General features: G+C 43.4%; 1 protein-coding gene across 1 annotated transcript in view; it reads left to right on the top strand.

Annotated features, from left to right (window-relative positions):
- The window catches only part of LOC146833056 (potassium channel subfamily T member 2-like), a 783113-nt gene that overhangs the window by 307414 nt on the left and 458740 nt on the right, over positions 1-16959 (top strand). The window contains exons 13-14 of the mRNA XM_085599884.1: positions 5878-5941; positions 7144-7252. Coding sequence (XP_085456010.1) covers positions 5878-5941; positions 7144-7252 — 173 coding nt within the window. The remainder of the gene's footprint in view (positions 1-5877; positions 5942-7143; positions 7253-16959) is intronic.

Raw genomic sequence — 16959 nt, 5'->3', positions numbered from 1 at the left:
TCCATACCAGGCCTAGCGTTTAGTCGCAGGTGCCTTGACACTTAGAGCACAAGCATATACCAAACTACACTACCTCACATAATGGTCACAAGTGCATATCACGCTTTGTTTTTCCTCGCAGGTGGATTGGCACTCACAGCACAAGCATGTAGCAAACTACACTACCGTACAAAATTATCAAATTAAGGAATATGCAACGCTAAAAGCATTGTGACAACTGACTCAGAACTACATTATTTATGGCCACATGTATTAAATACGCATTTTGCGATTACAAAATAGCGATTTTTACCAAATCGCTATTTGGAAATTGCAAAATGCTATGTATGTAAGGAATCACCAAAGATTTGGCAATTCCCTAATATTACCTAATAGCGATAGTAATATTAATCCATTTGTTGCTATGGGCCGAAAGGCCCATAGGTGCAAATGGTTTTGCATTAGCTGATTTGCGATTGCCTGATTGATAATCGCAAAGTAGGTAATGCACAGTCAAGGGTGCCCGGGGGCCTAAGAACCCCGTGAAGTACCCCCACCCCAAAAAAATTAATATACACCTGTAAAACACACTACATGGCACTTTCAAAAATGCAGTTTTGTGCATTTAAGTTTGCACATGGTTACCATCGACTTGAAGTTTATGGTAATTGCATTTTCCTAAATACACAATTTGCATTCGGAAAAGGCTTCATACATGTGCTAGGGGAATCACAATTTGCGATTACCTATTTGTAGTCTCAATTATAGGCAATCGCAATATTTGCGATTACCTAAAATTGCGACTACATAGACTTTCATACATCATAAAAAGGCTATTTTGTATTCAAAAAGGACGATTTTACTGAATCGCACCATTAGTGAATGCAAAAAACTTTCATACATGTGGCCCTTAGTTCTTAAAATTGACCTTCTACAATATTGTATGCTAAATGTTGTCTAGCACCATATCGTCTAGCTGAGTACATATATGTAAGGACAGATTCACTGCAAACACACAAAAAGTGATGGGAAGATACTTACAATAAGTCTAAACACTGGCAATCTAACCACTGGCAATTCTAACCCGCTGTTCTTTTGCCCACCATGCTCCCTCAGTTTGGAACTATCTATATGCAAATCAATCTTGACCCTGCTCCACTGGAAGCAGTCTAGCCTGAACTGCCAAGCCATGCCCTCCCGAAACCAGAACTCAAGCAACACTTGTCTGGTTTCACCCTGACTGGGGCTCATCAGCCATGTGTAGCTTGGTTCCGGTGGCACATTGAACTCGGAACCCATGCCTGGCCGTGTCTTCGAGTACAATTTTATTATTCTTAACTTCACATCTCCTTACCTTGATATAGAGCCTATTGTTTGTAATTTCATGAGGAATATGCAAAGATTGTGAGAAAAACATATGTACAACTCTACCTACAGTACATGACAGTAGTGTTCCCAGACTACCCCAAAAGATAAATTTATAATGTTGCATGCCATGGAAAAGCTGGGGATTAAAAAATCTTATCAAGTGTAGCCAGCACCTCCTTGTTCTCAAGATGCCATCTAGTGTACCACCTCTTGCAGCAATCATAATATTTAAAGCAAATACGAGCATCGCAGGATGCAGCAGTTAAAGACACATTGGCAAAGCCAATAAGTCTGAAGTTGGCTACCAGCCCTTTGGCTTTATCACTGTTTGTTTGGTTTTCTAATAGTTTCGGTAACATTTATTGTTTGGAAAACTGCCTGGCCCTTACCAATGTGAAAAAAATCGATAGCTATAAGCAAAAATAATTTTTTTGATCTCAAAGTGCACACATTGCCATAGTAGTCCATAATACTGAAAGGAACTACCTTGTGTGTGGATGTGCTCCTTTTGGAAGAAAAGAATGCTGTCACTCACAGAGAAGTTAGCCAATAGCTGGCGTGGGATGACCCATTGCCACATGAAGTATGCTGTAGTGTATAGCAGAAAAATATGAATGACATAGCCCAACCGTCCAAAGGATGACGCGGGCTTGTTGAAAGTTGATACTACTAAGTAAACTATGTATATAATTTTAGTAAAACCAAAAGGTCTTGTCGAAGGCCACACCTAAAAAAAGGATTTGGCTTCCTGCCATATACGTTTAGAGTCTTGCTGTAGGGCTGCTCCGCAGCATACCTCTCAAAAAGTAAAAAATGCTCTTCTTTTAACCAAATGATTATAGAAGGAAATATAAATTAAATAGCCTTCTTCGCATGCCTAGCTGAGAGTAAGACCAAGATCTCAAATCATTGTTTGACACAAGAGCTTTGGAAAAGAGATGCTCACTGCATTGGTATTTTCTTAGTCCAGCGTGCCCTGCAGCCTATTGTTTGATTATTGATAATTTTCTGCCTGTCACATTACCAAGCAAATTCTTTGCAAATATCAGTACATGCAGATTTTGGTGCGGTAAGCACCAAAATTCATGTTATAACTCATTTTTGGAACACCGTTTGGAATAGCCAATAATTAGCGCAGCTGATAAATTCCAAACAAAGAGGTGTCAGGTTGTTCCTGGTTCAATAAATATCACATCCAAAATTGGGGCCCTCATAATCAAGGCCAAAGTATTTCTAAATATCCCTAACAGTCTGGGTTCTCCTATTGAGTGCACAACCAGAATCTGTGTTTCTCCCACAGATGCCTATATGGTCTCGCTCTCATATGTTAATGGGATTTATAAAGCGCACGAATACCCGAGGGTGTCTTGGAGCTGCAACCCCAGATTTACTCCCTCCAGTCCTTGAAATTGTGCAGACTCTGTGTCTTCTGCTAGTTCTAATCAATACGTTTTTGAATGGGAGGGAAACTCTTTCCTACAACCCCTGCCTCTCTGACTGAAACACTATCTGCCACTTCTGTAAAGTTGTTGCCTCACTCTGCTCTGGAAAACCTAAAATGTACCTGTTTTCATGTACCACGGGCGCTAGAAAAAGAGTGTGAATATTGTCATTAATTAATGTAAACCCTAAGAAGTAATAGAAGAGGCTGCAAGGTTTAGATTATAAGATGTCCAAGAGGATATATACCTGTAATATATACATATTTAAGTGGAAGTAATTGTTGAAGAATTAAATGACTTATTGAAGGTATTAAGTAGAAGAGGTATTCATTTACTCATAAAGGAAGAACGTCCAAATTAACTTGTAGGGAAAACTCTCTGACAATCAGAGCAGACAGAAAACTCCAAAATACGAAAGAGAAATAAAGCATTCAGAAACAGGACTGGAAATATTAACTCATAGGGTGTATATGGGATGGTCTTGGTAGGGGAGTGTAATGAAGTGAAATTAACAATGTTATGAAATTATACAAATGAATATTTTTTATAAACTATTTGCCACAATTATTAACAAAAACTTTGATGATAATTTTATGAAATTCTTGGAAGCAAATTCATAGTTTTGCACACCTTTGATTATCGGCTCAATGAGATGTCCTCTATGCCTTTTTTCTGCATACAGCTCACGAAGTAAGATTGATGACTTTCAGCTTACCATATATTCTGCCCAAAGTGCAGATTTTCAAGTATCCTATGTGTCACCAGCAGGACCAAAGAATAGATATGCTTGTTATCAACCCATTCCTGAGCTTACTAGTAAGTTATTCATACATAGGGTAAATACCATAATAAACTATTGGGTTTACGAGCAGTATATTGAAATATGTTGCTCTTTAAAAATAGAGTCTGGTTTGGGGGTCATAGCTGTGCAATTGACAGTCCTTGTAGTTGGAAACTGGCTGGCGCACAGTGTATTCGGGCCTATTCATATACAGCATTTTTTAGTATGTTTAGTACGTTTAGTAGTATTTCTTTTTAGTTAAATACACTCCCCCCCCTATACTTTACCAAAGGGAGACTCCGCAGTCATGCTGGAAGAGCCCCCTATGGTGAGGTATATGGAAAATGTATAAGGTTTATATAACTTTAAAATAAATGAGTATACATATTTTTATATTAAATATGATTGTAAATTACTTTGTATATATTAATTTTAAAAGTAAAGAAAAACAATGCCACAGAACTATTAACTTAATTTTTTATTAAATCTTTAATTAATTTAAATATATTAAATTATATATTTTTTTCTGAAGTTTAAAAAAAATAAAATTTCTACATAAAATAAAGAATAGTTTTATTATCAATTAATAATTATGAAAAGTGGTATATAGAATGAAGTAAAAGTAGCTTAATTATACTTTAATAGTTAATGTGGCATTAATTTTAATCAAAAAAGTTTGTTAAAGTATTTTATGATTAAATAATGAATATTATGTTTTAATGTTTTTTTAACATTAGAATACATTATTTATATTTTTTCTAGCGTAAATAAATTCATTTAACATTATTTCATATGGGGTTTTATTGTAAACCCCTGTCTCCATTATTTTCGTAGTATTAGAGGTTGACCACGGGTGGTGTTGGACTTACTATAGTTTCTTTTCTGGCAGTGATAACTTACACCCTTAAATTTGGCTGTACCCCTTTTTCAGGGGTGGATCCGTATAAGTCTACACTTTTGCGTAACTTTACACTCAAATTTTGTGACTAAACAAAAGTAGTAAACATTATCAAAAGTGGAAGAGTAAATTACATGTGTAAATTACCTACAAGTGTAAGTTACCTTTGTGAATAGCCTAGACTGTGTCAAAAATAGGGAGAACAAATTCTGCTGTTGTAAATAGCGCTCAACCCAACCCATGAAGCCTGAAAATCTGTAGGATTTTCAGGATAATGAACAAGAGGGTCTTTTAGACTAAGGCAGGCAGCTAATTCTGCATAAACCTTTACCTCCACTACCAAACGGAGGATCACCTGACATATTTAGAAAACCCTGCCCGACCGGTGGAGATCTGTGCCTGCAGTGCATTCACGAGTGAGGCAGGTGACCGGCACACACCGTTCAGTGCCGGATGTCATATTTTTGTGGCCCGCTTGCCATTCTTTTTGTTTTTCTTAAACAAGGTTTTAAGACTCCCAATATAGATGTTGTTTGAGAAAAACAAAAAATCAATTTCCCTGAGCTGCAGAGTCATTATATTTCTTTGAACCTGGAGGAGACATAAAATAGGGGTTGCCCTGCCTGATAAAGGACATTGCTACCATCACCGGCAGCCTGTTAATATAAGCTCTTAGTCACAGGTTTGCAATAGTGAAGGCAGCTGAGGCCCCACATGAAACTTGGCCATTCACCCTCCTCTTAATCAATCAACGCAACCTTAGGATCTTTGGTCAGGAACTCATTTATGGTGGACTCTAAGTGACCAATAGGCAAATGATTCTTATTCAGATCTATTGTATGTAAAATGATCTCAGAAATATTCACGACAAGGATCCTGGAAGCAGGACACCTCTGCAGTCCTCAAGGACTAGGGGTGTCCAACCATGCTAGGGTGACCACCTGTCTCAAGGTCATTAGGAACACTGTCTACGATCCTGAACTTTTCTCTGATAAATCATGGTTTTCAGGTCTGTTAATTTCATTAGTTCAATTGAAGCTAAACATGACTGCAATAACTAGAATTCATTAATTTATGACGTGAAAGGTGAGGAATGGAAATAGCGTGCTTAATGACCCAGAGGGAGGTGGTCACCTTAAACTAGTCTTAGCGTGTGCATCCCTGTGAGAGCCTCAAATGCATGTGTGGACCAGGGGCAGGTGACCATAACACCAACGATGCTCACATATATGGGGCATATCTCAGCTCCCTACTACCTCTCTCACTAGGAGGAAGAGCTATCTCCCTTTCCAGCTTGCTCTCTACCACCACTAACATATGCCCTCTTTTCTCTTCCCCCTTCTCTTCTTTCAACCCCAAATTGTTTCCCACCTGTCGCATTTCCCTTCTCTCCTATTGGCCGGCTGAAGAATGGACGATGCGGAGGCCTGTTTTATCCTCAGTAACCGGTTTGACATGGATCGGGTCGCTGCTGTACGTTCCCTCAATGGTGTTGTATTTGTGCTGTGGTCCATACTTCTGTACTTTTGGTAGCTGTCCAGTTTGGAGCCAGGTCCTCACTTTTAGTGAAAAGAGAGCCGTTTTCAGCTCTGACACTCCAAAATATAGACCCTCTCAAATACATTGGCAGTGGCAAGTTTAAGTGGACCCGTTTCCATGATGAGGGCCCTCTCTGTGCCTCCGAGGTCTTCCCCCCTAGCTCCATCATATATCAGATAAAGGCTACCCCTACTCCCATTAGGGTTGTGCCAAGTGAGGCGGGAGGCCCGAAGGCCTATCTATGATTGAACCTTGGGGGATAGAGTGAGGCCTTTGTTCCAGCAATGTGGGTTATGTGCCTGCTACAGAAATCTTTCTCTAACCGCTGGTCAGATATTCCTATCCTGATTATATAACTAAGTGGGTTAATGTGCCTCGTGCATAGATCAGTGTGCACCTTGCAGGTTACATGCTTGAATGCAGGCAATAGCTCAATGGGTGAGCTCCTGCTGCAGCGACCTGTGTCTTCTTGTCAGTTGCAAGCTCAAAAAATAGCTGGTCACCTTAGCCTTTCATCCCTCCAAGGTTAATTAAATGAGGCTCAGCCTGATGTGAAATAATAACACATTTTCTTTTGGCACCAAAAACACAATTCAGCCGGCAGTGAAAAGATAAACGGTTGTGTTTGGACGTGCTGGATTAAGTCTGTGATCTGCATGCTGCCTACTGGGCGTAGATGGGATCAAGGTCATTGTCAAAATATTGTCTGTGATCAATATCGTCTTCCTGCCCCCCACTGGATATAGCAATGGAAAATCGGTGCATAATAGAACATGTTTGTAGACGATATAATATTTGTCAGACAATATTTCTATATATGAGATTCTGATTAACAACATCATAAAGATATCTGCAACAGTCGCTCAACCCACTGAGCTCTGTTGCCTGCCTCCGAGCTCAATATCAACATATTGCACATTTGTTCTACTCGTCACCCCTTACGGTAGGCCACAACCCCTCCCCCTCCGTTATGGTGTTGCATGCCGTCTGGGTTACTTTTGTCCTACTACCCCAGCATGCTTTGATGTGTCTGCTTGAGTACAGTGTTGTGGCCTGCTTTGATGAATTTTTCTGGTGCCGCTCAAGTCTTCCTCGTGGCACTGAAATCTTTTGTGTTTCCTCTCTCTCTCACTTAGGATCATCAAACCATTCTGAGGGCCTGGGCAGTTAAGGATTTTGCTCCAAACTGCCCCCTGTATGTTCAGATTCTGAAACCTGAGAACAAATTCCACATCAAATTCGCAGGTAAGTTCAAAGTCGAGCAGCAGGGTGGGCTGTCATCAGTGTGTTGGGGCTGAGGATTGCTGAGTGTATACGGCTGAAAGGAACGAGTTGGACCTGAGGATAGCTCAGTGGGGACAGCTGGCATCAATGTCTTGCAGCTGATGGTAGCTCAGTGGGGACAGCTGGCGTCAATGTCTTGCAGCTGGGGATAGCTCCTTGGGTACAGCTGGCATCAATGTGTTGCAGCTGATGGTAGCTCCGTGGGTACAGCTGGCATCAATGTGTTGCAGCTGATGGTAGCTCAGTGGGGACAGCTAGCATCAATGTCTTGCAGCTGAGGATAGCTCCTTGGGTACAGCTGGCATCAATGTGTTGCAGCTGATGGTAGCTCCGTGGGTACAGCTGGCATCAATGTGTTTCAGCTGATGGTAGCTCAGTGGAGGCAGCTGGCATCAATGTGTTGGGGCTATAAACAGCTGAATGGTTGCTGCTTGTCTCAAGCTGTAGTGAAGGAAAGATGGCTGGGTACAGCTTGTATTCGTGTGATGAAGCGGGAGGCAGCTCAGTAGGTAGGTACAGCTTGCGTCAATGTGCTGGAGCCTGATAGCTCAGCACAGCTGGCATCAGTGTTTTGAGTGGGCACTACTTGCATCAGAGTGTAGGACTGCACACTTTAAGGTGACTCATTGCAAACAAATGTTCGATGTGAACAGTTCCAACACACGTGCAGTGTTGTGTCATAATCTAAAGCCGTTTGTCAAGTTAAAGCGTCTTTGCAAATGGTGGCCTCTCCCTCTAACGTGCGTGCAATAGGTTAGCCCACGCTAAGGGTGTGGTTGGAAGACACCCATCAACGATTGCTCAAACATAGCTTGCAGGGCTGCTGTACAGAACACAGACTAAACAGTGCCCCACCTTGAGAAGCAGCGCCCCGCTTACAGAAAAGCCATTCGCCTCTTGGACAGGGTGAACCTTAAATCACTGCATTGGTTCTTCCTACAGCTCTGTGCATTGTGGGCGTGACTAGGCACACGAAAGTCAAGTGAACATGACTTGAGGCTTAGCACACAGCTTTATTGTTCAGGCTTTAAATCAATCTCTCTCTCTCACCATCCAATAAGAGAAGGTTGAGGAGCAACGTGACAAGTGGCGAACTGTCACTGGATATCAAAAGAGCTGTGATGTCAATTCAATTCTCTCTATATTCGAATCCCGTTGAGAGTCAAGAAAGATAAACATACAGTATACAGGATCATACACAACAATCAGTAAAATAATGCAAAAAATAGTACAGTTTAAAAATCAAGACTTTTACAATATGACACAGCTGCCTTGAAAAAACTACCCACTCTGAAACATACATCAGTGCCTGGTAGCGGTTGGAAAAATCTTAGGGCAACACTGCACTGCTTACAATTGTGAGTTTTAAAAAGTAATAATTAGTGAAGTCTAAAAGATGTATAGAGTGTACAAAATATCATAAAGTGCAACAAGGATTAGGCAGAAACATTATCACAAGCACATTTCTTCTCTGCCAAGTTCCCAAATTAGCCCCGCGGAAAACACAGCATAACACATACGAAGCCAGCGCTAACAATAGGGCTCTTTCCCCAATATTAGCCACATACATTAAATAAGGTCCTAGGCCAGGACTGATTTTTAAAGTGGAATAATTCCAAACACGCTGTTTGCTTAATTCTAAGCTATCCCTTTTAGCACAACTCTTTTCCATAAACATATGCTTCACAGTATTCTTGTCCGCCTCAAAGGATTACAAATAAAGTGAATTTACCCAAACTAGTAACATTTAAGTTCAACATAAGTGAGCCATGGGATATCCACGACCTAATCATTGATTATGTTATGAGTGAAAGAAGCCCTGGGGTTATTCAATATAGATAGCCATAACAAAAGGGGTCCATCTTAATGGAATCCTCAAGATACGGCAAGGCCATGTCTTCATGCCAAAAATAATGGGGGGGTTGAAAGAGGAAGAAGGAAAGACTGCCACAAAGGCGATTCTCCACAACCTGAAATTAACGACAATCACCATAAACCCAAATTCCACTCCCATAGCTAGCAATAGGAACACATTGCTTAGAATATATTTCTATCGGCATTCCCCCTACTGATTTGCAAACGTTAAATAGAGAACAAATAGCTTGAGTTGCGATGTCACCTATGGCCTTTTGGTGAATCAATACCCATGATTGCGCTCTTTCTCTCCCCAATGTTCAGTGTACTATAAGCTAGTTGTTACCACTGTGAAGTGTAGGGAGGAGCCATGTCTGAAGAGAGGCGAAGCTTGAGGTCACCATGATACCCCTGCCCCAATAATAGTAATAAATAGCATATTACAATCTGCATGTCTGCATTTTTTTTATGCCATTGAGTTTTTTCATGTATATTTGTAATAAAAAAAAATATTTAACCAAAAACAGTTTGCAAGGGATGTGTAAAATCACATTGAAGAAGCCTCATGCCAGCTAGAAGAGTTGTTTCCTGGTGTGAAGTCATTTGGTAACATGCAGCCTGTGAAGCAGGAAACTGTTGTTTTCTCATGTCAGTTTGGCTGTACAGTGGTAATAATAAGAAATTTTAACTTTTCACTGTTGTAATTAATGTGTGACTCTTTGAGTTATTCGTGCACGCACTTTAAATAACCTGCTTTATTGGGCCACATGTATTTAGATGGTCATGGTAGGAATATAAATATATTTAAGGCAGTGCACAGTGGAAGTTGACCCCCTGTGATGGAGGTTGGCCAGAATATAGACCCTGCAGCTAGGCCCCTTCTGCGCAATCCGCCTTACTCACTTCCTCACACTCTCATTTCATTCGCTCATCTCTTCTAACCAGCAGAACCACTCACTGTCGCTCACTTTTAATGATATACAAAACAAAAAAGATATTTTCTTTTCACTTTTTTAAACAGAAGTGTGCGCTAAAAAGAACAGTTGTCCTTATTAAAAAGATTTTCAATTTTTCGGTTTTTACTTTTATTCGAAAACAAAAAGGCAACTTGAAGAATGGGAAAATAACTGGATTAAATAAAATGGTTTATGCACTTGTGGTGAAGAAAGCTCTTGATTTTACAGTGCTCTTCGACTTTATCTACAAGAGATCACCTTGTGGAGCAGCGGGCAATGTAAACCCACAGTTCAAAGCAAGGATCAATCTCTTCTTGGGCCTCTTGCAGGATATCTTCTGCAGTGTTTCACCACGACCGATGACTTGTTGCATTGCTGAAGATGTAGGTGCCTTTTCAGCACTCCTTCTCCTTTTTGCAGCATTGAACTGCATTTTATGCCAAGCATTAAGGTGCTTGTGCATTGAGAATATTCAGTAGTTATATTTTCCTCGACTCCCTCTGCTCAGTTATTGTTAAACAAAATGAACATCACATACTTAGATAATATTTCTTTTTCACCAGAAAGTGGATTCTCGTAGCGATCTTGAACCCTCTGTCTGATCATCTTGCAGGTCCTCATTTGTCTCCTGTCCGTGTTCTTCTGGATTTTCTCTGTCCTGTTCTTCCTGTGCAGAAGTCATTCCAAAGCAGAAAGTGTCTAGAGTGGCAAGGTGGGCGAAAAGATGGACTGGAATGCGGCCAAAAGCGATTGCCAGTGGCTGAGATTAATTCAAGCATTCAATCCATCACCAGGCTGCTGCTGCAGTTTATGCCCTAAGGTTGATGCGTATGCCTAGACCTGTTCACTGTGCCGTAGGATTCAGGCTATACCTCACTGATGAGACCTACATGGGTCAAAACAGCTCTGGATGGATTGTGGTTCCTTTGAGGGGGACTTGCCTGGCAGTTCAGGATGGACTGTTCCCATGAGGAGCAGGTTTGTTACTAATTTGCATAAGGCTGGGATTTGTCTAGAGTGGCATGGTGAGCAAAAACGATGGAGTAGAGAACGCCCCAGTGCAATTGCCAATGGCTGAGATTAATTCAAGCATTCCATCCATCACCTTGTTGTTCTTGCAGCTTACCCCTAAAAAGAAAAGCATAGCCAAAAAAACTAAAGAGTTTCCTTTGCTGCATAGATCTTCTGTGGCAAGAAGTGCAGTGTTCTGTGTGGGAGAGTCAAGAACTGTTTGAATGCGGAGTAAAACATTCTCAGGAATAAATCAAAGCTCTTCAATCATTTATAAGGCTCTGCGGTTCATCTAGAGGCGCCCAGAAAAGAGGTATGCATGGAACCAGCGGTTCTGGTTCCCGTTACTAAGAAACTAACTGGTATAAAATGTGGTAACGTAAATTTACCACTATAGGTGAGAGCTAAAAGTTACACTTGGGTATCCGTTATCCTCCCAAAATATATCTAATTTTTTTTTTTTAAATGTACTGGATTGGATGGCACTTGTTTCAGCCTGAGCACAGGGCCTGCCTGAAAGTCAGTCTTATGGGCAACTCCCATGGCACACAGATGAGAGCCATTTTCAGTGGGTGGTGGATACCCCCAGCAAGTTTGCCAAGTGGCATTGCCATAGAGCAGGTCCAGCAGACAATGCTCACTGCGCATAGTCAAAGACTGCGTAAAGTGGTGATTGGTAATCATGAGCAAATCTTTAAGAAAATAAATAAAGTTACTAGAAAAAAACTGTGAAATTCGCTCCTGCTGCAATCCATAACTCAAGCCACCCTGTGCGAATCATTGATGGCATCACTTATTACATCACCACTGACATCACTGTCCCTAATGAAGGAAATTATGGAACAGAATCATAGAGAGATATAAAAATATTGGGTTAAGCGCAGACCCCCTCGTTGCATAGCCAATACCCGCTTTGCATAGCTGTTAGCTGTGTGCAGCAGGGTTTCTCGCCTGCAGCGGATTGGGCACAGGTCCTGGCCCCAGCCTGGCCCTATGGGCAAGGCCAAGTGCCCACGTCAGAAAGTAGTTTGCACTGGGGATAGTCCACCCAGGGTGGGTTGTGTACAAGGCCTGCCCAAATACCAGTCGATGCTGCACACAGCCAAAGACCAAGGCAGTAGGGGACAGTTGCCAACAGCACATTTGACACAGGACCTGGCCACAGGCCTGGCCGTGCAACCAACCCCTGGTGCACATGGCCGGTCACCATGTGCAACAGGTGACGGTTGACCCAGGTGGCTCGGAGGACAGGCCCTGAAGCCAAACACTGCTCGGCACAGCCAGTTGAGGCTCACAACAAGCCACTGAGCCTAACCGGCAACAGGCAGGCGAATGTGTCGTGGGTGTTAATAACATAACCAGGTACAAACACCAAAAACAACATCAAAGCGAAACGTGAAGCACCAAAATGAGTGCCTTTATATGATCACCACCAAAAGTCGAAAAATAAACTATTGTAAATTTCACGGAATAAACATTGAAACAGTTGCACAAACACAAAAAGAAAAAAACATGGCAAAATACAGAGGAAAGACATTTGGAAGACAAGAAAATAAAATCAATAAAATTAGAAAAGGAGAGTAAACAGAAAATAAAAGCCATATGACAAGACTTCATGTTTAGAAAAATCTAATTCTTAATACAAAGCCAAGAAGCAATGTTGTCGTCATTAATGTCAGAAGTGATGATACAAGTGGTGTAATCAATAGTGCTGTGCGATGCCATATACAGCACAGTGGAGTGGCATGAGTTATGGTTGCTACATGAACCGTAACTGGTAACCTTCTGTGGTTTGCCATGTTTGAGCCAGAACTATAACTTAGTTTTGAATAGTGTTTTTTTCAGTGAATACATGAACATAAGTGGGGGTTAACAAAGCTGATGGGCCATCATTTTTGTCATTTCAGTTTGGGGCACAGCTATGATTAGTGCAGAAGAAGCAGTGCTACCGGGGCCCTGTGATGTGAGGACCCCAATAATGTTTTTTTTTACCATACTTTAATTTAATTTGCTATCACACACAAATCACCACTGCCTCAGCGCGGAGGACAACTATAGCCGCAAGCAGAGAACAACCTCCCTCCCTCCCTATCCACTCTTTGCTCGGCGCTGGATCAAAAATGCTGAACAGAATTACACCAAAACCAAAAATAAATTAAAAATCCAATTTCGCAAGGCAGCACTGATTCCACTGTCAAACGTATGTTCATAAACTCAAATTCGGGATTGTGAACCTATGCTTTTTGAAAGGCTGATCACGACAGGGAAATTTCTATTGCAATATCCAGGCTTTCACCTGGAATAGGTGCTGGAAGTAGGGGCTCTGGGCTGTTGCAGCACCCCCAAGATAAATATGTGGGACTTCAGAAGGTGAATGAGCATTAAAGAAGCCTTCAAATTTTGTTTTTATCTTATTGCATTTGATAGGTATTCAAAGATCTCCGCCCTATGGAATACCATCCCTCTTGCTGCCCGTGGCATGCAAGACCATTGGGTTTTTAGGAAAATGATTAAGACATGGCTCTTCTCCAATCTTTAGCCAACCGCTTCTCTGTCCGCCTCGATATGATTTACCGCTGGGATGCCCCGTCGCTGCGGCAGCAATGCGCTCTATAAATGCTGATAACATTACATAACAAAGGCCAGCCTATGTCTCCTGACAAGTTGCAGCCTTTTCTTTCAACGCGTAGATTGACGTTTACTTTTCTTTCTCTGACTGAAAATGTTGGAGAATTTTGTAAAGTGGCCTATCTAACAACCCTGTTGGGGCATAGGTAGCGTGAAAGGAAAGGCTGTTGGATACCAGTCTTTTTCGAACACACGGCAACACTTAAAAACCTGTATATTAACAGTACAAATTTTTCACAAATATTCTGCAGTTAGGAAAGGACAAAAGAATCAATTTTTTTGTAATTCTAAAGTGTGACGGAAACAAGGATTTTCATAGGATCTAAACAAATAAAGATGCTTCACTTGGTGATGTGCAAATGGTAAATATTTGCTATAACCCGATTCCCACACATTATCAATTATGTGCTATATATTTTAATAGCAAAACTATGTTTCTGATGGATACATCTGCCAGTGGATTCCTCACTTTGTGAATATCCCCTGCGCCAGCATTCCACAGAACTTTTTTCCCCAGCTCTCTACGCCGACGTGGACGACGTCACAATGCATCGGCTCTGCTCGCGACTCCGTATGACGTCACCGGACCCATAAGAGAGCCACGTCGGCGTGATGACGTCAGTTCCCTTTTTTCCGCGCCGTCGACGCGCAACGGTTTTTCCAGCACTCTCCTGATACTTTGTAGTCGTGTAGTGTGTTACTGTTGGAGAAAATTGTCATGTCTTCGACTAGGAAGTCGGGTTTTAAACCCTGTAGGGAATGTGGGGGCCACATGTCAATGACAGACCCCCATGAAGATGGTTTGTGGTGCCTTTCATCTGACCACGACGTGGAAGATTGTTCCAGCTGCAGGAGGATGAATCCCAAGGCCTTGAAAGAAAGGGAGGCGAAGCTCTTCATGGCCAAGGCTAAGAAGGAGAAGAGAGGTAGGAAGAAGGAAAGATCGAGACCGGAGTCGTCGACTTCGCATTCTTCGAAGTCGAAGAAACATCATAAGAAGAGGAAGCATTCCTCTCGGTGCCGGTCTTCGAAGAGCAAGGCGTTGAGATCGACTTCGCCTCGACGTCGCAGTAAGGATATGTCTCTTTCTCCATCTAAGTCTCCAGAGGGATCTCCTTCGCCGAAGCGGTCCCCGGCACGGTCCCCGGCGCAGTCACCGGCGCAGTCACCGGTTCCAGTGGAGTCTTCGGCTTCGGAGGCCGAGCAAGAGCAAGAAAAAGAGCCTTCTCCAGAGCCGGATGATCCTGCGGCGCCTGTTGAGGACACTGCGGCTCCGGTACCAGGTACTCCTCAGCCGGATCCGGGATTATTCCCTTATCCGCAGTTGCCGACTCCGGGTGCGGATTCGACGCATTTTTTAAATGAGATGTATGGGATTTTCCAACGGGCTGCCTTCCCATCCGGCGCCCCTACTGGTCCCGTGGGTCCTATGGCATATACTCTGGGAGTGCCGCAGCATTATTCTCAGGCCCCGTTTATGCCCTTTCTGCCGATGGCGCCTTCGTGGCAGTTTCCGGCGCCGTCTGGGGATCCATCTCGGCTTCGATTGGATCGACCTTCTTCGGAGCCTTCCTCGACGCCGTTGCCGACTCCGTCGGCGCCGTGTCCGGCGCTGCCGACTCCGGCGCCACCGACCACGACACCTCCGGCTCAACGTTCGGTTCCTCCGAATCCGCGTACGGCGCTGCCGACGGCGGCTCCTCGGATCCGTTCAAGGAGAGAGGCCCAGAGGGTCTTGGAAGAGGAGCGTTATAGAGTGGAGGTGGAAGAAGGTGAGGTGGATACATCTTCTGACGAATTTGAAGGGATTCAAGAGGCTAGTGGCCTGGATACGACTCCGGAGTGGGAGCATTCTTCCTCTAGGTCCTCTCCACCGCAGGAACTGGCTCCTTACCATCTTGTGATAAAGAAGGCCGCAGAGTTGCTGGACTTGCAGTTGCCCTCTGCGGAGTATAAACCTAACCTTCTGACGGAGGTGTTACATTCGCCTACCTCAACTAGTGAGCCTTTGCCACCTTTTAATGAGGCTATTTTGGAGCCAGTTATGGACGTCTGGCGTAAGCCACTCTCTTCGCCGGCAGTCTCCAGGCAGGTGGCGAAGATATAGGGTGGCACCTGGGGATCCAGGTTTTCTATCTTCACACCCTTCTCCAGAGAGTCTGGTGGTACAGGCGTCATGCTCGAAGCATACTTCAGGGGCTTTTCCTCAGACTCCTGCGGATAGGGAGTCTAAGAAGGCGGATCAGGCGGCTAAAAAGACCTTTTCTTCTGGGAGCATGGCGCTTACGTCCACTAATGCCACCTGCTTGCTAGGGCGCTATGTTCATGCTCTTATGGACTCAATGAAATCTTTAGCCCCTAAGTTGCCAGAAGGTGATAAGGCGTCCTTTAGGGAAGTGGTCACGGACACTGAGGCTGCTGCAAGGCAGGTGATTCAGTCGGGGCTTGATACGGCTGATTCGGTGGCAAGGATAATGGGGTCATCTATAGCCACTAGGAGGCAAGCGTGGCTTTGTTCGTCTGGCTTCTCTACAGACGTTCAGGCCACACTGGTGGATTTGCCGTTTGACGGACAGAGACTTTTTGGTGAAAAGGCTGATTCCGCCTTGCAGAAGTTTAAAGAGAGCAGGGTGACGGCGAAATCTTTAGGTCTGCAGGCTCCTGCTAAACGATTTGGGCTTAAGAAGTTCAGAGGTTTTGGGAGGTCTTCATTTCGCTCCTTCCGGCAGCCTCAGCAGCAGCAGCAACAGCAGCAGCAGAATCCCCTCTATAGGTCCTATAGAGGGAGACAAAGAGGTCGGAGAGGTTCTGGCCGCAACCCCTCTTCATCTTCTACCTCCTCTGCTCCCAATGAAGCTTCAGGGAAGCAGCCCTAGATCCCCCATCCTGGAACATGTAAGACCTGTGGGGGGTCGGGTGTCCCACTTTCTGCGAGGTTGGAGATCTGTTACAACCGACCTTTGGGTTTTAAACCTCGTGGAGACTGGGTACGCCCTTCCCTTTCGGGAGTTTCCTCCCCCTTACCCTCCTTGCCAGGGTTACTGCTCAGAGGACCATCTACTTCTTCTGCAGAAGGAGGTGTTAGCTTTGCTTCAAAAGGGTGCGATAGAGGTGGTTCCAGAGCAGGAAAGGGGTCAGGGATGCTACTCCCGGTATTTCCTGATTCCCAAGAAGGACGGCAGATTGGGTCCGATACTGGACCTCAGAGTCTTGAACTTT

This window comes from Triturus cristatus, chromosome 4_2 (assembly GCF_964204655.1).
Source record: "Triturus cristatus chromosome 4_2, aTriCri1.1, whole genome shotgun sequence".
Lineage (NCBI taxonomy): Eukaryota > Metazoa > Chordata > Amphibia > Caudata > Salamandridae > Triturus > Triturus cristatus.
This window is presented reverse-complemented; position numbering and strand designations above follow the sequence as displayed.